This window comes from Alligator sinensis, unplaced genomic scaffold, assembly GCF_000455745.1.
Source record: "Alligator sinensis unplaced genomic scaffold, ASM45574v1 scaffold50_1, whole genome shotgun sequence".
NCBI lineage: Eukaryota > Metazoa > Chordata > Crocodylia > Alligatoridae > Alligator > Alligator sinensis.
This window is the reverse complement of record NW_005842059.1, coordinates 2,289,332-2,313,807: the sequence shown is the minus strand read 5'-3', so window position 1 is coordinate 2,313,807 and position 24,476 is coordinate 2,289,332. Positions and strand designations below refer to the sequence as shown.

The following is a 24,476-nucleotide window of genomic DNA, read 5'->3' as shown; positions in this document are numbered from 1 at the left end:
CAGCAGGAAATAGTTCAAATCATCCTCTTCCTACTGCCCTACAGTATACTGGCACCCTTCCAAAAATCTCCAGGGATAGATAACCAGACGGCAGTCTAAGTGAAATGGTTTAGCACAGCGCTAGTATGCACGCTGGCCAAGAGGTTAGTGGTTTGCAATGCTACTAACCTGGTTTAGCGTCCAGATAGAAAAAGTTGTGTTTAAATCAGTCCACTCTTACTGCACCCAGTCCTCACTATGAAACCCCCTCAAGCCAAATTAACAACTTTCCACAGTTCTTTCACTGCATGGCAAGAACGAGGCAAAGAACAAGACCCCACATCCAATCAGTACTGTCAAAGAATGGAGGAAAACTGTTGACTAGTTCGCAAAAGGCATTTACCGCTGATTTATAAGCTTCTGTCTGAGGCAGATTGCCATATGCCTGAGGCAGAGTGCTGATTTTCTTCCTATGAATCCCAATTGGAGCCAACAGGATTAAATGTGGTTTAAACCAGAACATAACTGTGAGCTCTTTTTGCACAGATATTAAAGGATGCTTTGCTCCTACATCTTCCTTCAATTAGATTCGGTTGTACAAGACCAGTTAAATCTGCTGGCCAGTAAGTGACAGGGTGACTAATAGTTGGAGGTGCTTAACAAGGTACATTGAGAGAGCATGATTTTCCAAAATTACCTGCTCAGCACTAGCTAAGAAGTTGGACACTTTGAAAGGTTTACACAAGGGGCTCAAGACGTTAATCATTTACAAAACACAGGCAAAGATTAGATTTGACTGGTCAAGGAGAGATAGCATTTCTTTATGTGTAACTTTATATTGATGATCAGCTCTTATTCTTCTGGGTACATAAGCCTATTTCAACAATAAGCTTGTGCAAACCACTGAACTTGAAAGAACTCCATGGCCTGGTGTTACCAAGGACTCTATGCCACTTCCTTGCAGAATGGTTCCTTAAATAGCTTACAGGGCTAAATATTTTATAAGAGTTCCTGAAAAATGTGATTGACAGTCTTGTGGTAAGACTCTTTGCATAGGGAAGGGCAGGGTAGAGTACAAAATAGAATACTCCCTGTGCTGTCCTGCCAATGCACCTCAACCTTGACCTAAGGAGCAAGGGAAGAGTTCAGTCTTTTGGAGTACTCAGCATCTGGCCTCTCTAGTGTTTATGACAGTGGGGCAGCCACCTGTCCATTAGGAACATGGAGGATTATCAACAAATTCGAATGATGCTAAGTCCACATACCTCCATCTGTCCTTTTTCTGTTGTAATCTGACAGTAAGGAAGTTTAAAGGATAAAATCGCTACAGCAGGACGTGGGAGCGTGGGAGGGAACCGGGCTCCTTTGCAAGGAATGCACCTGTCCAAGGGAAACAAAACAAACGTACCAAGCTTTCAACATCTTAACATTCATCAGCAGAACTAACTGCAAGCCAGCCCCCCCAAGAAACTACCTCATTCCTTTTTTGCTAACAAGGTTGGTTATTTATAAACAGTATGTTATAAATGTTAAATTTACCTTGGCACTAATTTTTTAGTTTTAACCAATAAAAGAGATGAGAGCTTATGGAAAGTCCATAACGTACACCAAGCACTATAAAACTCCTCTTTCCATTCTGCTTTAATTAATTTAAGTCTGGCAAATGTAGAGTTTAGATTATGGTTTGTATGGGATGGTTTGGATAGGGATAATCCCGCTTCAGGTCGGGGCTTGGACTAGATGACCTCTATAGGTCCCTTCCAGCCATACTTCTCTATGATAAATAACATTATTGTGAAGGCTAACTCACTTAAGACATGATTTAGCATATTCTAGAAACTTTTGACCTAATTCTCTTCAAATCTAGGACCACAGGAAAACTGCAGTTAATTGCAAAATTTGAACAGGTTTGACTACTGCTTTTTTTTGGCTGGGAGAGGAGGAGCAGAGTATATGGGGTGGGTAGAAGAGAATATAGGCATGCACGCACACACACAGAGCAATTTTGTAGACTGCTCTTCTCATTGCCACATTGGATTAGAGTACCAGTCCTAAATTAAGTGCAGTGTTACTGTCTCATCTCACGGCGTTTCAACTAGTACCCTCTAAAAAAGATAAGCTAAGTGAAATATCTGCTTGGAGAAGGACATCTTTCTAGCTGCATCATTGTACGTTAATAACATTTCTGCCTCAGTGTAAGCCAACGTTTCAGAGACTAGATTGAAAAAAAACCAACAAGGAAGCATTAATGTTCTGGTTATCCATGCCATTACAGGATATGGTGTTTCTACAACAACCCTCCCTCTTTCTTATCTATCACACTGCTAGTGGCTTTGAATGAAGCAATCCTTGTAATTCAGAGAGCAGGACTCTTTTTCCTGGAGGAGCAGGAGGAAAAAACTCATGATGACTCACAGCCTTCCAACCAGTCTGATATGCCTTGCACATTTTTAATGAGGTTCCTGAAGGTCTGGGTTACTTAACAACTTGGAGGAAGAAAGGAACAGTGAGTTGAAGTTTGACAGTGGCCCAAAAATATTTTGCTTTTAATTCACGATTAATAAAAATTGCAGAGGACTCTGACATTCTACATATGCACTTACATTTTTTCTGCTACTGATCTGTATGGTAAGGCACTGCTGGCAAAAATAAAACAAGCCATTAGCCTGCATTTCCCATACAAGCTGATGGGGCCTGAACTGGTAGAAAAGCCTACAAGAGACATACCTAGCTGAATAAAGAAGACCACAGACCAACAATCAAAAATAAGATGTTTGGATGCTTACAACCCCCCCCCAATAAATAGTTACTTAAAATAAAATTGTTGTTATATTTCAGAAGGCAATTCACTGTCAGTGGGAATTTGTATTTAGTTTTACATATATCCTCTCAAAAAGGTACCTCTCACAATTATAGGCTAAATATTTTTACTACAGCAGTCTGCTGGATTGGATCGAGTCACCTGGGTGCTGCTGTAGAATCTAACTGATATGGAGGGATTGGAGGGGAAATGCAATCCAAAATAATTGAAACGTTGAAAAAGCAATGTAGCACTGTACAGAACTGGGAGCTCGTGAGCAGTTTTAGGAAAACCAATCAGCAGAAGAAATTGTAGATGAACGCTCTTCAGACAATCATGATTTCATCAACTGGTAATTTGGATATGCATTTGTGATTCACAGTCACATTTAAATGCCTCCTCATCAACTTAAAAAGCTGAAATCAGTCACTCATGTCAGAAATTTCTTATTAAATTGTATTCACCTTAGCAATGCAATGCTTGTTTTTTGTTTTAATTCCATTTATAACTGAATCATTCTCTGAAAACATTTACTGGCTGTTTCTTTCTTTAAATTCATTTTAGTAAAAGCATATTCTTAATTTCCATTGTTATGAAGGGAAAAAGGCAACAAACTGACTGTGCTAGACAAGACGTATGTCTTTACAGTCTCCCACCTCAGCTGCTGGGGGTTTTCATGGATGCCAACTACCCAGTAGTGATCTGATTTCCCTTTGCAGTACTCTCTTGTGTTGCACACGGGAATCCAGGTGTTGCCAAGTCCTCTGTTCAACATCCGCACAATTCCTTCCGAATCCACATAACACGGGGTTCCTAGTTATAACAAACAGAGGCATTGTTCTGGTAGTCAACTGTGTTTCAAGCCGTAATACGGATAAGAATTTATGGGCGGTAGCACGAAATGGTTGGAACGCCCAAATATTAAGTAATGTCCTAAGGCTCCAAAGTACAAGATGTTTCGGAGGAGCTGTTGTTTTCTTGGGAAACCATGCCACCTGCTGGCAGCTAGGAGTAACTGGTAAGTGTATTATTTAACCAGAAACTTTAAACTACTTGTGCAGAATATGACAGAAAATTAACTATTCTCACAGTACAGCCCCTTTGAAATGTTCATCTATTCAATGTCTTGGCTTTAGAAATAAACACTTTGTTTGTCGGCATAAGTCACAGAAGTTAAAAGTTCAGCCAAAAGGAGTTTTTTCCCTTCCTCCCCAAATATGGCAGCATTTACAATTAACCCTTCTGCTCCAGGCAGGTAGTTCCCAAATTTAGCTACAGCAACGTTCTCCACTTAGCAGCTGCAAACAAATATCCTTTATACCAGATCCAGACGGTGGGTGCAGTAGCTCTGCTTTTTCTGCATCCAGACAAACTTGGGGACTGGATTAGGGTAGACAGGGGAGGCTCAATCCAAAGAAAAATAGAGGTAATGCTGGTGGAGAAAAGATGTTATGGCTGATAACTGCTTCCCTGATAGAGGTGTTTATCTGCTCTCCCTTAAGGAGTGCAAGACCCACTTGGTCTTGTCCTGCTGGAACCCAACCAGCTTTTAAGGATCAAGTAGCATGAATGGCCAACAGGGCTCTTCTGCACTGTGTGCAGACTGAGAGCTGGAATCTTTCCTCTTGGATTCAGATCTCCCATAATATACAGCTTTAATAAATCAAGAAGTACTTCTTTCAGAAGGGATCCAACGGGAACATTTCATAACTAGAATTACAACGGTGTGTAATTTAAGTCTGGGATAAATCAAGGTGTTGGCTATGCTCAATAAAAACACTTTGCCTTGGCTTAAAGAATCTGATTTTAAAGCCTCCAGATTTAAACAAGAGGGGTTGGTGGCATGACATCCCTAACTAGAGGACTTCAGTTTTGGAACTGACTTCACAAATTATTGCTCTCTCAGGTTTTGGGTTGGGTAGATATTTGGGACAGGTCTATCTTGAAGCAGTGACAAAATCACAATCTCTTCTTTTTTGTGACTGACAGAGGGAGAACTGATTGATACAAGGTTTATTGTACCATTTTAAGATTTTTTAAGTTGTAAATTTACCAAGATTTCTGATTAACACATTTTTGATCAATGATCAACAGACTTTACCAAATAGGTACAGGAACACTTTATATTAAAAAAATGCAGAGATGAACTCATCCACAAAACTCCTCACCTAAGATTTCTCAGCCGAGCTCCAGTGAGCTATATCAGGAATAAATAAGTCCTCTTACCTTCTGCTGAAAATCCTACCCACATCAGATATGATTTCCTTGCAAGAGGAAGTGGGTCTCCATGTAAAACTTGTTTCTTCCTTTTCCCAAGCTCCATCAACTGTACTCCGAGGCACTGGTCCCCATCAAAGCCAGTACCTAGCAAGAAAAGGTCAGGGCCAGTGACTGAATTGTATAAAAAAATAATGTTATACCTAATTTGACAGTCTTATAAAATGCATCCCCCTCTTCATTTTCAATGCAAGTCTTAAATCAAACATTTACTTAAGCTGTTCTAATAAAAAAATCAATGCTTGAACTTCTAGGTCAAATAACCAAGAGTCCAATCATGCTCTCACGCTACAGCACTTACAAAGAGATGTGAACAACCTTCTACTGAAAAACTAAGCACCAGGCTGGATCTCTGGGTTTCTTACAGTTACAATACTCTCTTCCATTCTGAGCCAACTACCCAAGTAATTCTTTTGTTCCTATCTAGGAAGGTGGCACGTTCCTCTTTTTAATTCACACTACTTTTAAGTGATAAATGTGCATAGTTGTGCAATTAAGCCAATATCTGCAAATTTATAGCCTAAAAATCATGGTTTTGGCAGGGGGGAGCATCTACAGTTCCTTATAAGCAAAATAAGTAGAAGCTGTGAATTCTTAATACCTATGAAGATCATTTTATATGGATGTCAGACCTAAGCCTCTCCTGCTTGAAAATGTGGGCGTTTATTGTTTGATGCTAAAAACTTTTTGGGGATTGCTACAGTAAAAGCAGACCGAAGTGGGAAGTGAATAGTAAGGGGAAGAAAATCAGGCTGGCTACCACATGCAGTGAACAAGGTACCAACATAAGGTAGGAAGGGGAAACTACCTCTGTGATAAATGACCATAAGCTGTTCTCCGTGTCCTGCCATTGACACCACTGGACCAGGGAGACTGAAGATCTCTTTCTGAACTCCACCAATTGTAAACACACGAGTTAGCAGGGCACTGGTGGCACACGCAGCCCAGCCTTGACCTAAACAAATAGCTTCAATATCTTCATCTTTTGGCATATCTACTGTCCATTCCTTGCTTGAATCCCAGGAGCTAAAATGAATGCAGTGTAGCTTGCTAAAGATGAGGGAATAAAAACAAAAACAAGTTAACATCTGTATCTGTATATCCCATAAGACTTACTATATAGACTGCATTAAGTAAGTTTAATTAGCGCATAAGTCTCGGCTACTACAATCTGCAACTACAGCACAAATACAGCAAGATATCTGCAGCTTAACAAAGCTGTAAATGACCATTTGTAACCCTCTTGTACACAGACTGGTTATGGTGCTCACCCCATGTCTTTGGAGACCAAACTCTACAGAAGTGTGCGGCAGAGTCTGATTAGAGGTCAAAGGGCAGAGTTTTCAGATATGCACAGCAACAACTCCAGTTACTGTTAACGGGTGCCAAATGCAGACAAATCAAGGCTTACGAATCTCATCACAGCCAGAATTTAACATTTTTAGTTTTTAAAATTTGGGAATATTTGCTTTTAAGAGAAGGGCAGACAGGCACAAGTGACTTAAAAACTTCAGTTTGGAGAGTTCGTTGGGCTGAAGAATTATGTAGAATCTTAAAGAAAAGGAGGAAGGAGGGGAAGAAAGAGATAGACTCTTTGCGTCTTTCAGGTCTACCCAGTTAGAGCTACATATTGGTGGGAGCAGGGGTGGCTAATCTGATATAATTATCCTCTGTGTGGGGCATATGGCAGATTGGGGAGAGGGCAGAAAGCAGAGCAGCAGATCTGACAAGGGAAAAAGATTGGAGTGGCACTCATGGAGGGTGTGGTGCTAATGTGTGGCACAACTACCAAAAAGGTTGCTCCCGTTGGGTTGGGGTATGAGCCTCATGCCCATTAACCATAAATGTCCATGACATTTCCATTTGTCATTCCAGAGTGGATTTCCAGTATGGCAAAAGCTAATGACAGAGTCAGGCTCTGGTCCTATTACATTTAAACTCTAGAAAAAACTCTAAGAAGTAAGTCTGTCTATAAGCATCCCAGGTCAGCAACATACCTGGAAGCTTTTTCAAAAGCAATTTGAGTTTGTCAGAGCTCAGGAGATCTTGGCAACATTTTGAATATCAAGGGTTATGTTGTCAGGTTTGAGTGTACTGAGTGGAAAAATAAAATGGAAGATCCTTCTGCCCTTGTACAGACATACAGAGATACAGCACTGCTTCCATTGCTCCTTAAATGCAAGGCTCCCAGCTGCTTTGAGATAGCATGGACTGTATCTTGCATAGGTAATCATAGGTAAAGAACATAGGCACCTTGTATGGGTAAGAAGCCTAACACTGCACAAGTCTAGTCATTCCTTTAATTGTGCCTCTGCTCAGCTACAACAGTTTTCTACCTGCACCCCTCAAAATGCAGAGAGAAAAAAGGGCATAATTTAGCCACCTGTACTTCATCATTCATTAATGAATCGAGAGCCTGAATTCCATCCTTTTTATGGACAGTTTCTCTTGGATGAAACTTTTCAGCACATATTTGGAAAGGCAGGAGAACTTCTAACAACAACTAAAGCAAAGCTGCCTGTCCTGCATCAAGTATTAGGAATCTCTTCAAATCTACATAGTGAAAGGATGTGAAAATCTTCCTGAATGCAGAGTCCATGCAGTAGGAAACAGCTTTACCTGGCTAGTTCCTCTGTGCTCTCGCTGGCCAACAAAATAGCTTCGCTGGAGAGATCGGCCATAGTGTGATTCAGAGAATTTGGTACGTGTGTGGCATGATGTATGGAGGTATCATGAAATTCCACATCTATAGCATTATCTTGCTCGTCGTTGTAACACCGAATAATACCAATAGAGTTCCATACCTACAAGAAAAAAAAAGTCAAGACTGTAAAAAAAGTCAACTCCAAGGAAGCAATTTAAACTGCTAACACCAAGATTGTTAAATTATTAAGGCTTAAAGAAAAAAATTGGCAGCAAAATAAACTGATTTTCGCCTGCAAAAATCATACCAGATTAAAAAAATGTACATTCCTACCCTCATTTGCATAATATTCTATCTCTGTAAAATGAAGGATGGATTAAGGCAGAAGAGTAATGTCCTTGAAACAGTGGAACATGTTTACAAGACATCCATAAGATAAAAAAAAATAACTTGAAAAGCACAAAAATGGCTACTGAATCAAAACTTCTGTTGAAAAGGATACGCTTAAGAGTATTTTATGAAAATGCAATAGTAGGGGGACAGGTGGCATCCCCTAATTTTCTCAGACTTAATTATCTTGTGTACATACAAATTAATAAAAATAGAAATTCTTAACTTATTATGCAAACGCAGGTAAGTCACTTATGTCTCTATGTAGCTAACTCCCTCAATGTGTAAACTATAAGTAATGATGCCTACTCACCTCTACAAAACCACATTAAAATTTACAGGACTAAAGTAATTACCATTTGGCTCCAGAGTTATGATGTCAGACTTCAAAGTTTGTCCCTATGATATACTCTTACAAGCTTATTTTAGTCTTAGACAAATCACAGTAGTGGCAATAATTAGGGAAGCAGTCATCACATCAAGCAACGTAGCCACGGGTATAAGTAAGAGACCTACCATGAAGCGGTGCGTGAGGTGTACAGGGGTAGACCCAGACTGGAATGGTTTCTGCTGGGGTGTTGGCATTGGCCCATCATAGAAAGGTCTTTGTGTGGATGACACTGGCAGCACCGAAAGGCCGTCAGCCTGGTCATCCTCCTCCCCTTCAAGATTGGAATTGACTTTCATTACAGCAGTATCTTAGAAGATAAAACATTCTAATATTAGCGAATGGCGATGGCATGTGAAATGGAAAACAGCATGTTGAGTTGTGTGGCATGATAAAACACAGGGCACCCTTGGCAGAGGTTATAAGCCATCCCCACTGCACTCCCGCCTGCCCCCTCCAGAAAACCCCAGGCTATAGAGAGCTGTAGGAACCCGTTTTGTACTGTACCTAGTGAACTCTCATCATCCTCTAGTATTGTCCCTCGGTGTCTAGGACGGCCTGAGGCCAGCATGAGGTCAACATCATCATCTTCCTCATTAGCTGTGACCTTTGGAGATGACTGTAGCTCAGTCAAGTCTCCATTTAAGAAATCATTGTCATCTTCATCAAAAAGATCACTGTACTCCTTTGTCACTGTACTGGGGACCTGAAGCCAGGAAATAATCATTAGGGAGCGTATTTCTGAACCTTAAATTGAACCTTAAACACTGAATTGAACCTTAAGGGACCTGAAGCCAGGAAATAATCATTAGGGAACGTATTTCTGAACCTTACACTGAAGCACTTAAATTGATCAGTACCCAAAGTGTACAGTTTTTTTGGTTTTGATCCACTAAATGCAGTGCATCAAAAAGGCACCACTGTATTAATTAATACAGGCAAGGCAAAAATAAACAGCACTACCTTGGCACTCAATTTCTTTCCATCTTTATCACAAACATTTTCAATCAGTCCCAGATTTCCTTCAGTGTCTGTATAAGCTATTTGCCCATACTTGGGATGCCAGGCCAGACCACAAATTGTGTAACTTTTCTCATGTTTTATCCTAAAAAGAAGAACACAAACATCACAGGTACTTCATTTTGTAAGCTTCTCAAGGCAGTAATTTTCAAGGGGCTTACCCTGCAAAGTTGTAGCTCTTGTTGATACTATAAAATAAGATGTTGATAAAAGGACCACCTACAGAATCAAGAGACAGATTTAACAGAAGTTCTTATTATATTACTTAAAAAAGGTTTTATTTCCTTTTTCTGTGGAGAAAATCAATTTGAATTTTAAAACAATTAACAAATCAGAACTGCGATAATAAACAGTCATTTCCTACAAAACATGAGAATCTTCCTGAACATCCTCCTGAACTGTCCAGTTATACAAGGATACAGTTGCTATTTTGAATCACATTTGACTAACTAGTCTCTATGGGCATGTCTACACATTCATTAATGCACCGTAATTATGGCGCATTAAGTTTAGCACCTGTAATAAGAGATGCTAACTTAATGTGTCATAATTGGTGCTACTGTAGATTAGTGCAAACAAATGCTTTTTTGGTGACATTAATGAATGAACATTAGACTAAATCTACTGTGCATTAGCACATTAGAACGGTTTTTGCTAGCCATGCTAATGCGCAGCAGAATTAGTCTTCTGCCATTAAGTGTCTTGTGTAGATGCGCCCTGTGGTACCCAAATGGATTAAGCCTCCTTCCCCCTTTTCCCCCCTTTGCTCTCAACTTAAAAGTTCTTTTATGAATCATTTGCATATAATCATGTCAGAGCGATGTTGTATTTGCATATAATCCTCCTTTGGCTCCTTTTATGCCCTTGAAGTAATAATCATGTTCTTAATCTGAATTATTCACATGCAAAAATCCTTCCTGTTTCTTTTGCTCTTTGTCATACTCCTGTAGCAGAGATACAGGTACTCCTCACTTAGCGACCTACCTGTTTAACGACCGCGCGGACTTACGACCAGCGAGAACTGGTTGTAAGTACGAGAACTCTGGTCGTGGAAACGGCAGCGCGGCATCTCAAGCCAAGGCACGCAGTATCAAGGGGTGGCTCCTCGCTTATCGACCAATTCGCTTAACGACCTAGTCGCAGGAACGGAACTCGGTTGTTAAGTGAGGAGTGCCTGTACTACTTTAATTAACCTGGCAAAATCCAATCTAGCTCTTTCCTTTCTCTTCTAGGGTAAGGGAGAATCAGTGGTTGCTTCTCCAACAAATATATTTTCCTGATCTTCAGGAAATGTATCATCACTATGACTGTTCTTGTTATTTCAGAAGGCTGGGATCTAGTCTCCCTGCAGAGTCTGTCAACAATACTCCTTTATCAACCCAAAAGATGAAAATTAGTAATAAACTATATCCTCTTTAAAAACTCCCAGCTAGATTATGGTATTTAGTCATAACACTTCATTCAGGGCTCTGCCTCAGGGAAATCATTGGAAGGGAAATCACTCTGCCTCAGAGGGGGCTGGAGCAGTAGGTCTCAAAGTTTCAAGTATCCCAGTAATTTTATTTAAGTTTCTTATAGTGCTGTGTACACCTATAACTCTGCTATGGATGATAGAAAAGGGCAATACTTCATGTCCCCCAACAGCCAGACAGGTAGTAGTGTTAACTGCTCCCCAAGCTGCAGCAACTGCCACCATACCCCTGCCAAACTTCTGGACCTGTGGGGAGCTCCATGACATGACCCCATGAACTGCATTGCACCAACATGCGGTCGCTCTGTGGCCAGATTTGGCACACCAGATCAGGCAGGCCAGTGCATGGGGTCAGGCTCCAGCTAGATCTAGCACATGAGGCTGTGCCAGATAGCACCCGCGGACAAACCCTGCGTGAGACCAGGCTCATGGACTGACTCTGTGTGGGATCAGGCCTGTGGACCAACCCTATGCATGGCCTCTGACCCACAAACCAACCTCAAACCACTCATCCAATCTGTGGGGCCAGAGGGGTTTAGCACCACTGCCTTAGAGGACACATGTCTGTATCTATTTTGGAGGGGTAAGGCTGCAGGACTGTCACCACTCTACCTACTCTGCAATCTCTCTAAAAGAAGCTGTTCTAGACCGGGTGAAAAGATGTAGCAGTGTCTACACTTAGCTCCCTCAAGTACGAGGTTCAGGGGCTCCATGCTCAGTGGGGGCCCATGTAAAGGGAGTCATTAATTTAAGTCTGACACCTCCTGTGCTGCTCCCAGTGAAGGGATTTCATTTTTAATTGAAGTAACTTTTTAGTTCAAAAAGCAACTTAATTATTTCTTTAAAATGGCAATCTGTAGATAGGTTAGAGATGGAATGAAATTCAACTTGTATTAACAGACAAACATCTTTATACAGTTTATAGGATGACAATAGCTACCTCTCCATGCACTGCCTTGTGTCCACATTCCAAACTGCTATGCACCCATCAACACTTCCAGCTGCCAGGTACTGTCCACAAGGAGACCAGATAACCACATTTAGGGTCTAGAGAGAAAGCAGACATTACTGATTGAGCACTGACAATGTTTTCGGACCTGTAGAATTAAATATGGACATCTCTGAAAACAAGTAAGAACATTTAGCAAACTATGTCCATCAGTGCGACAGGGATATTTATCCTCCTGTGACAGGCACTCTTTAAAAACCAGCATGTTTTCTGTTCTTTTGAATTCAGAGTATGTATTTTCAGTCACTGTGTGCTGTAGGAAGGTGAACAAAATCTGACTTTCTTCTGACTGCAAATGAACAGGAAATGTGCTTAAGTTAGTGGTAGTCAACCTTTTTGCCTGGTGAGCTAATAGGAGGTGCCCAGTCGGTCTATGGCCTGGATCTGGCTGGAGGTCCCAGGTCAGGTGTAGAGGGACCCCATTCAGCTGCATGGAGGAGAACGGGGAGGGGGCATCCCATCCCCAAACCAGCCACAAGCGGGAAGAGGGCATGGACTGGCCCATTGGGGGGAAGGAGGCAAGACCCAGCCCCAAGCTGGCAGTGCAGGGGTGGGGAAGAGGGCACGGTCTGGCTTGGACTCACTATGCATGCTTTGGGACTTGGCAGGTGGGGAGGGGTGGCAGCATTAACTGCCACTGCTCCACTGCCTCCAAATTTTCTGACTCCTGGGGAGCTCTGGGGGCCAGATGCTATGGCTTCGTGGGCCATATTTGGCCTGCAGACTGGAGGTTGAGCACCCTGGTCTAAGCAATTAGATTAGAAGAACTCTGCAAGAATTTCTTGCCAGTTACAATTCACCCTAAGAAAAGTTTGTAAGCCTCAAGTTTAAGGCACATACCTGAGTGATGAAATTATCAGAAAGATCACATTGATTCTCCCAGGTGTTTCTTCTGTACAGTTTAACAACTTTATCTACCGGAACTGCTAGTAACTGCTCAGGAAAAATAAAGCATACTTTGTTTAGGACTTTGCCTTTTTTTTTTAAAAGCGATTGTTTTCATTTAATTTAATTTCCTCAGTTAATTACAGCAGCAAACAAGCTGCCTAGTTCCGTTTTTCAAAACCAGTATTATAGTTGTGACTGCCACAACAACCAAGTCTGTCACAGTATTTAATTAACCTCTTTTAATTAGCATCCCAACACTGATGACTGTGAAAATAAAGAAAGCCAAAATGCTCTTCAATTATGTTGAAAATTAAGGAACCATAAGCAAACATACTGGAGCACATCTGTTTATGGTTTAATCTGCATTTATTTCTGGCAGAAGAGAGAAGCTGACAGCTGTCTATGAAAGATCAAAAAAAAACCCTCTACCTATGAAACAGTGAATAACATGTAAATAGTTTTCAACTGCCTCTGAATAACATTTCCAACAATGCCCCTCAAAAGTTCTTACCGATCAAACTTTTGATCAGATTAATATTTTTATACAAATCTTCGATTGGATTTCTACACTAGATTCACCTGACTCTATTACCATAAAACACAGAGTTATTCCCAGTTATCCCATAACACAGTGCTGTTAAAAGTACTTTTTACCTTATATCTGAAAAAATAGCAATAAGGACTGGCAGAAGAATCAGACTGTTGCAGTTATACTATTGTCTGAAACCTGAAAACCTAATGTGCTGCTGGGGACATTCACTCTTGCAAAGAAAAACAATTCAAGGGCTTCTGCATCTCATGATAGCACTAGGCAAGTGAGCATGGGCCAGGACATTTCGGAGAGTGTTTCAAAAAAGATGAGATGGAGGGAACTGTTTAGGGAGGTTTTGAAGAGGTCACTGAGAACACCACAGGCTGGAATACAGTATACCTGTGCTGCAAAACCATTGCTGCTGATCCTACACTAGAATTGAAACCAGTAAGGAACTTTTCTATGCCTCTAATTTTCATTATTTCCCTGTTCAAAGCCTCTTTACTACTTCTTTGTGCATGGTGGGATGTATTTCACATTACAAATAAATTGACCATTCCATTATATAGTTTTATTATTCATTTGAAACTCAGCAAGTTATTAGTGAGGGGGAATGTTTATAGACTAAGAATGATTTGCAAAGCAAATTTTACTTAATTTAAAGAGAGACTGAACTGGTTGGATACTTCTTAATGATCCAAGGAGTTATTCTGCCATCTACAGCACTCCTTCCTCTTCGGCCTATTTTGCTCATGCAACATTGCATCTAGCTGATAGCTGGAACTCTGCCAGACTGGCTTTAGCCCTGCATATACAATACTTGAACAAACATTGCTTTCTGGGTTTAGATTTTTCTTCAGTTTCATTCAAAATGCTTTTCTTATTCCTTGGCACTGGGATTTGGATTTGTCTGGTTTAAATTTGATCCTGGAGAGAGGATTAAAATATGGCTCAGAACGGTACTTCACTTACCTTCCCACTCTTTGGCTGCCAGGCAAGCCTACATATTGACTTAGCATTTACCACATCGTTACACTTCTGCAGCAGGGGCCAGCTTGTCTCACACATCTGAAAACAAAATACTCACACTAGTTCTCTAGGTCTGTGAAATTCCCATTGTACTGTTTAAAACCAAGTCTTTAAAGGAAAGGAGGTAAAGATTCTTCAATTGCAAAAAGTCTTGTTACATTTCTCACTTAAATATGAGAGTAAACCTGTCTTTTTACTACTATAACAACCTGGAAAATGGTGACTTAAAATCAATCAAACAATCAATCAATCAACCTACCTATCCATTTATCTATCCATCTATCTATACACACACACACTTAAAAAAAAAAGCTATTTATTAAAATTTGGCTGAAGATCTCAGAACAAATGTAAAAATTTCATTTTTAATCACATATAGCTCAAAAATGGATCAGAAATCTCAGCTGTAGGGACAAAATTCTGGCTGATTTACCCATTGTAAAGCCAAGCTGATTTCAAGAGGGTTGGATAATACACCCCAGGTTTGGCCTGAGCACTGTGTCCAAATGTGCCAGCACATACATTAAAATGCATTTCATACCTTCATTCTCAGGACATTGTTTCCCTAACTGCACCAAATATTAAAGTGTTAGCACACCTATACAAAAGGCATTCAGGTATCCAGCTTCTAATGCTTGGTTTCACAATTTAAGTGTAAAGTATGAGTTTAAAATTCAGTCTGCAGCATATGGCAAATCCCACTCGTGTCAATGGGACACATACAGAAATAATTCTGCCTGCATTTATAACTCTATATTACTTGGCCCCACTTTGCATAACTAGTATAGACTCTGATAGTATTAAATCTATAAATTAAGTTTCATAGAGTTTTAAAGCTAGAAGGGACCACTACATCCCCATGTCAAACCTTTTGTATATCACTAATGAAATTATACCAAAGTACCCCCTGTATTGAGCCCAAGGACTTAAAATACATTCAAACACTTAAAGCATTGGGAGACTAAGCAGTGATTTGGTACAGGAAGAGAACAGAAGAGAACATAATGCCACTAATATCCATGGCCATTGAAAAGGAGGGCAAATAATTTGCCTCTGCAAGATGCCCAGATGATCAGAGTGAACCACACAGCGTGGTGCTTGAGAAACAGAAACCCTGAGGTCTCTACTGATCTGGCCTAGGGAAAAAAAATTCTCCCTGACTTCAAATTGGACATTCGCTTTAATGCTACCCCTGGGTTCAAGGCACACCCACCAGGCATCTAGCAGGAACATTTTTTGTACTGCTTCAGAATATTAGTCCCTATGTATAGTGTTCAACCCTGCAAACCAAAGAGAATCTTTGATGCTTGGTTAAAAAAAAGGGGGGGAAAAGGAACCAAAAAACCAAAATGTCATTTGGAAAAGTGTTGCACCTTCACACCTGCATACAACTGCCTGAAGCCCTGAAACAAGAGATTTGGACACAGCAATTGTATTCAACAAGAGTTGCCAATTTTACAAACATATTGAGGGCAATGCAGGCAATCATGTTTTCCCACTGTCTTAGAAAGAAAGGGATGAACAGAGAGAGTCAGAGCTTCCAAGGCCAGAAGGGACAAGCCACAATCAACCAGCCACCTGCCTCCATTACATATATATCAGAGAATATCTCCCAATTAAAGTGTATCTTTTAGAAACCTAACTCATCTCCCTTTACACTCCAGGTGAAGTCCCAGCTGTTCCAATGTACAGTTATCCTTTCCTCAGCCTTGGGATTTATATTTTGCTTGTCCATTTATTACCAGCACGCAAATGCTGACACATCAAGACACAAGATTTTACTGTGGTTACGCTTTTGTGAACTACTCAAGGTAACATCTGAGTTAGACTGCAGTTTACCTGATCTGAGATTTTCCATACTCTGACAGACCCATCACAGCTTGCTGATGCCTGCAAAAGAGAAAGTCATTATCAAGTAGTAATAAACATTGAAAAACTAATGTTACAATTAGAAATTTAAGAACAGCAATATATACTATTAGAAGAGCCTTTAATCAAGCTGCCTAGATTGTTTATAAGTTTCTTTTTGATATTAAATTAAACATAAATACTCATTTGAGATTGTATAATTCTTGGTTGTTCAAAATCGCTGTATTTACAAGTTCTCCATACTTAAATGATTATGCAAGTACTTACATAAGATGTAAAAATGATCCACAAACATTTACTTTTAAGTTATGGTGGTGAAGTCAGAAGTCAGGGCTGGCCTAAGAATCCGAAATAGAAAATAGCTGCTGGAAAATAACAGCTGAAGTTCTAGCCTCCCCACTAGAGCCGGTGCGACATTCATAGTTTTACTGCTGGGCCATATTCAGTAAAGCCAAATGAAATAAATAAATTCCTTCTCTGTGTGGAGATCTTTCTATCATTAATGTTCCTTTAAGAAACAGAAAAGAGTAACTTCTGGAGAGAGAAACAATGAAGTGGAGAAAAAACACTGCAAAATGTTTTACCAGAAAAGCCTCTTTGGGGTCAAAAGAAAGGCTTAACACGGGGGCATCATGTCCTCGGAATGATTTCTGCTGGCTGCAGTCCGTCACCTCCACAATTTTGACCATAAAATCACTATCAATGAAAACAATATCTCTATTAACCTACCTGTGTTACACACTAGCATACAGGACCCAATTCTGCTTTTATTTAAGTTAACAGGTATTTTTCTCTTATTGCTTTCCAAAACTGCAGGACAGGTTGGGGAGAATGAAGGATATTGCATCCAACAATTTGGAATTTATGTGAATATCGAAATCTTCAATATACTTCAATGACAGTAGATCAGGTCACCAATATTAAAATGTAACATTTTTTTCTTCTAGACTAAATGTCATATGTGATGCTTTTTAAATCATATGCATATATGCATGCACGATAGAGACATTTGATACAAACACACATGCAAATACCATGCATTTTGGCACTTCATGACAAGCAGATACTTATTTATCAGTACCACAGTGGCTTCCCTTAACATGTCAACTTGCTACTCGTTTAGCACATAAAACTTTATTTGCTAAAATTCTTTATAAAGAACTTTCAGGAATTTGGTGCATAAAATGCATTATCTAGCCTATAATTAAGCATACTGCTGGCTTTAAAACTGCTAGCCAACATAATAGTATCTTAACCTAGCATTTCTCTGCACTCCCCCACACATGCCAAAACTAATTTACAATGTTAAAATACCTGAACTAATTTTTTTGATGTATAAAAAAGAACTAATTTGAAATGCTAAATTTCAAATGTCAGTTTGGAGTGCATTTATGACTGACATGAACTGCTTAAAAAAGGATTCTAATGCAATTCCTTAAAATATTTTAATCCTACTCCAGAGTTGCACTCTATACTTTCATTAAGTAAATCTAACCTTAAATCCAATTGTGGTTAACTTTGTTCAGGGTCACAATCACAACTTTTGCAAGAAGCATTTCAATCCCACTGAAAAATATTCATGGCTCAGTTTCTAAATTAAAGTAATTTACATTCATGTCACTCTTAATGTAGCATGCTTATAGAATACAAGATTAAAGGAAATTTCCTTCTTAAACAAATACCACAAGTCTTCTAAAATAGGTCAGGTGAGCCTCTGACATGCCTCTGATGTGCTACACTACCTCTGAGATGGATAGATGCATTAATTCCTGCTTAGCACATGCAAAATGCCAGAAAGGAAGCAATGCAGGCAGGCCCTTTAAGGCAATTCAGTGTTATGAATATTGCTTTCAATGAATGTGATTATCAAACTTAAACATTAGGCTTCCAGTAAAAACTAAGAAATTTGTAACAATTAAAAAAGCCCCCCAGAACTGCTGACTACATTTGTTCATTTAATACCTGTCACTCTCTCTTTTAATACCGTTTTAGCAGAATTCAGCAGGTGGCATTGGTCTAGTCTTAAGAAGTTATTTCTCTTAGCATGGGAGTCCTATCCAGTCTGTGAAACAATGCTGTATTTTTGTTAAAGGGAAGAAACTATAAGCTCAAGGGCAGTTTACTCTCTGATTTAGTTTCTCTAACCAGAGTCAATTCTTGGGGCAGAGCTGCTCCATGGGAACAGAGCACTGGCATTGTGGCTGAATTTATTCAACAAAAGAATTGTCTGCATGCTGTTTGACCACCTGTGTTAAAGGACTAGTATATATGATGTTAAACAGTGATGCTCAACCTTTTGGCTCTATAGGCCTAATGAGTGGAGCAGAGCTAGTCCACAGGCTGGATCTGGTCTTGGGGCCTGGCACCGCCCCCTCCCTGCTCCATGTACAAGGATTGGGCCCCAGGGATGCCCCTTCCTGCTGGGAGTGGGTCCTGGGGGCCCAACATCACTGCCTCCTGCCTCCCACTCCCCCGGACTGGGTCCTGGGGGCCTGACACCATACCCTCCCACCAGGATCGGGTCCCAGCGGCCTGGCATCACCCCCTTCTGCCCTTTGCATATTGGGACTGGGTCCCAGAGGCCTGGCACTGCCTCCTCCTGCCATGATTGGGCCTTGAGGCCTGACACCACCCTCGCCCAGCCCTGCACTGGGATCACGTGCCTATCCAGCGTGCAGGGCTCAGGAATCTCCACGGGTCAGAAAATTTGGTAGCAGGGGAGTGGTGCCATTAAATTTCTGGACCCACGACAGGTCATGTGGGCCACAATACATAGTACTGTAGGCCAGATTTGAGCACCCCTGGTGTAAAAGAAAAGAGTTATCCTAAGAAATTAGCTAAGCTATGCACCTCTGATTTCTCCAGTGCAGTGGTAATCCAGCACTCACATTAGCTACCACTTTGCAGATGAACGGCAGAATATATGTCAGAATTTATCTCAGGTCCCAAAACAACAAATATTTGCATGCTTCATTTTGCCTTTACATGAGCATTTGCAGTATGGTGAGCCTGAACTATTAACAAACATGCTATCCCAAATACTGAGTTAGTAGTCAAAGCTCAGATCCCCTAATGAGTACCTTGTAGGTATCCCAGGTACCTATGACAAGCTCACTGCAGGGCTGGGGTATAGAAAACAATCAGCTGAGGTCCCTGAAGAAGATAAATTGCCTCATAACATCAAATGTATATCTGCTATGAAATCTCTGTCCCCATCATCCCCATACAATTTTTCCTTAAAAGGTTTCTTCCATTTGACCATCCCACTCAATGAAGGCCTTCTGCAGTATTGCAAATGCTGCACAGAATATACAGACTAATAAATCATTTTGTCAATAAAAATAATATCCAAAGAAGTTCCTGAAATTCCACATTTAGTTTGGCTATCGGCTTTTCCTGACAAAAGCAAATTACCTGGATCCAGCAGCAATTTTAGTACCATCAGTATTAAAGACAACATGGTTTGCGTTTGTGGTGAAACGTGTCAAGATGCCATCCGGAGCCCCTTCAGGGAATGTATGAATCTGAACGGTGTTGTTCGATACAGCAGAAACCAGCCTTCCATTCTACAAACAAAATAAATTGACAGCATATTTTAAAAAATATATATGCTATTATTTCAAACTTGTATACCATAAACTCTGCCTGGCGCTTGAAGAATAATTACAGATTGCTAGGAATAGTCTCCCTTACTGAACAGATGTAGTAAATGGAGAGAGTATTTCAGACTTTCTTTTATTAAGAACAAAACCAACGATTATGGAACAAAGGAGTTACCCTAAGAATTCTCAAGCCTAGCTCATGCAGATTTGAAAGAGTAGGTTTATAATGTAAGACTCATGTTCTATTAGGTAACCTGATTTTGATCATTATATCCAAATAATCACCAATTCCACACTCATATGAACGTGAACTTTCTTAGTCTTGCAGTATTCTTGCATTAATAGGCATCTCGATGCCAAAAATAGATCAGTTAGGTTACTAGAATTGATTTAATCAGCACTTTAAAGTACTATTCCTTGCAAATGAACAAGAATTCAAGAAGGGTGTCAATTAAGGAAGGACACAAGAGAAATATATTTCAGGTGTAAGATCTAACCCTAAACAAATACTAGTAATCAGGAGCAAAGTTATCAGTTCTACCAGGAACTGATTTTCAGAATGTAATTTTTGATCCATGTAGCAAAACAAAAATTCCAACCATTAAATTTTATTGTATGATAAAAAAACGACAATTGCAGTTCCAGTTTCTCTAAGGGAGTTCAAAATCCAAAAGCAAGAATATCCTGAAGTGAAGAAAGGGAAAAAAAAGCCACAGACCCACACATTATAGAAATTCAGCACAAGGAACAAGTCCTGTATAGCTGCTGCGTGCAGGAAAAATGAGTTGTAAAAAATCAATATGTTCTTGGTTTTTAAAGCATTAAAATTCTTGAATGATTTTAACTCAGTTATAAACTATAAAGGCATGTTTAACCAATTAAATGTTCTTAGTGGCTCCACATTAATAGCTCTTTAGAGAACGACTGTCACTCAAAGTGGGGAGTTAAAGAAGATATCAAAAATTAAATTGACTGCTAATATCCTTCATCTAAACACATTGCTGGAATATGATCTCTTTTGCGATTAGTTTTTAATCTCACTTAGGATGTGTATATGACAACATTAATAAAAAAAAGCAGCTTTAACAAATGCAGTGGTCTGTATTTTATTATGTTAATGCGTATGTGTATTTTATTACGTAAGTGGTATGCTTAATATTAGATCAAGTTAGTGGTATGCTTAATATTAGATCAAGAATTTGCTAAAGCCCCAATTATTTTAGGAATTACTTTTAGAATTGGGGCTATCTGTGTTTAACTTCATATATACATGAACAGTCAGGTTGAGTTTAATGGGAGTATTTTCATGCATAAAGTCAAGTACTGGAAGAAGTGTTTGCAGGGCAAAAAAATGCATCAATTTCCACGTGGAACAACTGGACAATACCATGATACCTTCAAAGCAAATGAATAGGATTTTTCTCCCACATTAATGGACTTAGGGTCATCATCATCCAGGTTTTCCCAAATCCTAATGTCTCCATCACTGCCACCAGTTACAATGCAGCTGTTAAGAAAATAAATGCAATTATTAACATTTGCGTAATCAAAGCAAAGTGATTGCGATTTTCCTCAACCCCCCAAAATGTCAAAAATTAGGAAACTCCAAAGTTTTAATTAGCTGAAAACACAACAAAAATACAGTATGATTCACTTTATAAGTCCATTTACTCTTCATACATGGGAAATTCATATTATCCAACGTGAAAAGCCCAGTTTTGCTGATATAATATAACACCTGCTAAATAACGAGGCCTATCAGTCTTCTTTATGTATCCTTACACACTGATATACCTAACGGCCAATTCAGTCTTCCAGAATTTAGGAGGAAATTTTCTAAGGTTCAAAGAGCAGAGAAGCAACCTTCTAGCCTGAACTTGCACTGAGAGTTGGGTCCTTTCTTGCCTTTTACTCCTCTGAAATCTTCCCAATTTATTATGAAAGAGTGAAAAGCCCTTGGCTGAAGCCAAGATAGCTGTACCAGGGGAGCAGGCTTTGTGAAAATTGTCAAGATTCTGAATTCAACCATCCTGTCTGACGTGGTTTAATTTCCATAATTTTGAGACAACAAACTGTCACCCAATCTCCTTAACAGAGGTTTGGGGTAGAATTCTGATCATTCGCTCTAAATGGTGGAAGGATCTCAGGCTTCCACCGTGTCATCTCTCCTTTCCGGACTGGGCTCAATCTGCAACATTTGTATTTGGAATAAATCATGTTGACTAGGTAATGGGAGGTTTCCATAATTCACATAAATCTTTTTTTTTTTTTGGCTTATGCAGTTCTAGTTCTTTTCTCTTAGATTAAGCTCAATACCATTCTGACACTAACACTCTCCATTTCAGGTCCACAGCCAGCAAACCCAACAAATCCAGAACCACAGTTTCACAAAGCCTCAGCCTTTCTGTCCGTCACTTTGTTTGCTAACACTGTACCTATGTATGTATGTAATATATATTTAATGCTGCATACTGTGTAACTGTGTTGATTACTTTAAAGGCGGAATGTAAAATGTATAGAAATTCTTCTTCTTTTTTTTTACACAATAAAAATGTGGGTATGCAATCCAATGTTATGCTCTCTTCCCCTAAGCTATCTGCTATACTTCCAATCTTAAGACTATAATTAAGTAATGCAGTAGAAGGTGGGAGTTAAGGTTGTGCTGGGAGTTAAGGCTGTGCTGTGCAATTTTCAGTCCAATTGTCCAATTCAGTCAGTATTGCTGTGATGAAACTGAGCACACGGGAAGGGATGTTAGTGTTGACGAGGGTCACAGTAAGCTGATGCTTGGATGGTGGTGTCTTGTTGTTATACAGTGTCTTAACTTGTGGCTTTCTTGGTGTCTGATATTTGTATTTTGCTGAAATAGACTGAATTCTGAGTGAACAAAGTTTTTTTTATGCAGGAAAAAAATTACCTGATTAAATCTTTGTGCAGGGCAGGGGGGTCAAATTCTTCAGGCCCTTCAGGCCAGATGAGTGGTGCAGGGTCAGTTCATGGGCTGGATTGGGCCCATACACCAGTGCCACACACTGGATCCAGCACACAAATGCAGTATATGCTCCAGACCAGCCCCACACACCATGTGCAGCTTGTACCAAACTGGCCCCATGTACCCACATGTAGAGCTGGTCCTGCATGTGCTGCAGGCAGCATACTGGTCCAGTCTAAGACCCATGGGCAGAACTAGGGACCTGATTACAGGGCTCCTCAGGCTGTATCTTTGAAACCTCTGATATAGGGCTTCACCCAAAGCCTCTTGAAAACAACACATCTTTCAAATGACCCCCAGTGGCTCTGGATCAAGTCCATACAGCACTAAACATTTATTCTTGAGGGGGTTTTATTACCAACTGCTAGCAAATGAAGAATATTTGGTTTATACAAAACACTCCAATATTAACACAGTACAAGGACTATAACAAACAGAACAAAAAAAGGACAGCAAGTCAAAAACTGCACTGAGCCAGTTATTTCTTGCCTGTCCGGGGACTATGTGCATAATGCATTCCCCCAGACTATGCCCATTTCCACTACATATTACTGGATTACTCACTCATGTGTAAAGGTATATATATGTGTAAATCATTGCGAATTCAGAGTTTCAGAATATAAATGCCTTATTAATAACTCTATGTAAGGGCAAAACAACTCAGCAACTGCCATAATGAGTTAGGCCAGAGATTCAGCTAGTTCAGTATCTTTCTTCTGACAGTGGCCAGTGCCACGTTTCTAAGGAAGGTGTAAGAACCTAAGAGCAGACAAATGTCAAATAGTCTGCTGCCCACAAGAACAGGTCTCATCCTAATCTCTAAGCACGTAAAGATGAAATTTAATAGGCCTTTCAAATGTGTTGAGATTAACTCGCACCAGGTAAGTATTAAGGGGTTGGTAAGCCATAAACAAGGCACCAGACCACACCAGGGAAGTAATAAAAGGAACACACGCCATCAAGGCACAGGAGCACTAAGAGCCCCCTTTGGGGGACTAAAATGTCTTTATACAAACACCAGGGAACAAGCAGGAGGAGCTCACACTCTTGCTTGCTAGCACCCAGTATGACCTAGTTGGACTAACTGAGACATGGTGGGATTCTACACACGACTGGGCGGTAGGCATTGAGGGGTATAGGTTGTATAGGCGCGACAGAGTGGGGGGGTAGCACTTTATGTTAAGGAGCAGTATACGTCTTCCACCGTTAAGGCAGGGGTGGAGGAGGGGAAAGCCGAGGCATTGTGGGTCAGGATCCAGTGGGGGCCAGGGGAAAAGGACTTGGTTGTGGGGGTCTACTACAGGCCTCCTAATCAGGATCAAGAGCTAGACAATGTATTCTCCGAGCAGCTAGCAGACGCCACACAGGCAAGGGAGGTGGTGGTCATGGAAGATCTAAACTACCCAGACATCTGCTGGGAGGAGCAAACAGCCAAAACAAGCTGCTCATGGAGGTTCCTACACTGTGTGCAGGACCTCCACCTAACCCAGGTGGTGTCTAGTCCCACCAGAGGTAGTGCCTTGCTTGACCTGGTCTTAGCAACAGGGGATGATCTCGTGGGGAACATGTGAGTTCATGGTAGCCTG

General features: G+C 40.3%; 1 protein-coding gene across 1 annotated transcript in view; it reads right to left on the bottom strand.

Annotated features, from left to right (window-relative positions):
- The window catches only part of WDHD1 (WD repeat and HMG-box DNA binding protein 1), a 48,869-nt gene that overhangs the window by 19,280 nt on the left and 5,113 nt on the right, over positions 1–24,476 (bottom strand). The window contains exons 3-17 of the mRNA XM_025203500.1: positions 21,294–21,405; positions 19,711–19,862; positions 16,881–16,992; positions 16,267–16,317; positions 14,371–14,466; positions 12,819–12,911; positions 11,910–12,016; positions 9,442–9,583; positions 8,986–9,184; positions 8,607–8,788; positions 7,676–7,860; positions 5,865–6,106; positions 5,006–5,143; positions 3,436–3,592; positions 1,245–1,359 (exon numbers count right to left, since the gene is read on the bottom strand). Coding sequence (XP_025059285.1) covers positions 1,245–1,359; positions 3,436–3,592; positions 5,006–5,143; positions 5,865–6,106; positions 7,676–7,860; positions 8,607–8,788; positions 8,986–9,184; positions 9,442–9,583; positions 11,910–12,016; positions 12,819–12,911; positions 14,371–14,466; positions 16,267–16,317; positions 16,881–16,992; positions 19,711–19,862; positions 21,294–21,405 — 2,083 coding nt within the window. The remainder of the gene's footprint in view (positions 1–1,244; positions 1,360–3,435; positions 3,593–5,005; positions 5,144–5,864; positions 6,107–7,675; positions 7,861–8,606; positions 8,789–8,985; positions 9,185–9,441; positions 9,584–11,909; positions 12,017–12,818; positions 12,912–14,370; positions 14,467–16,266; positions 16,318–16,880; positions 16,993–19,710; positions 19,863–21,293; positions 21,406–24,476) is intronic.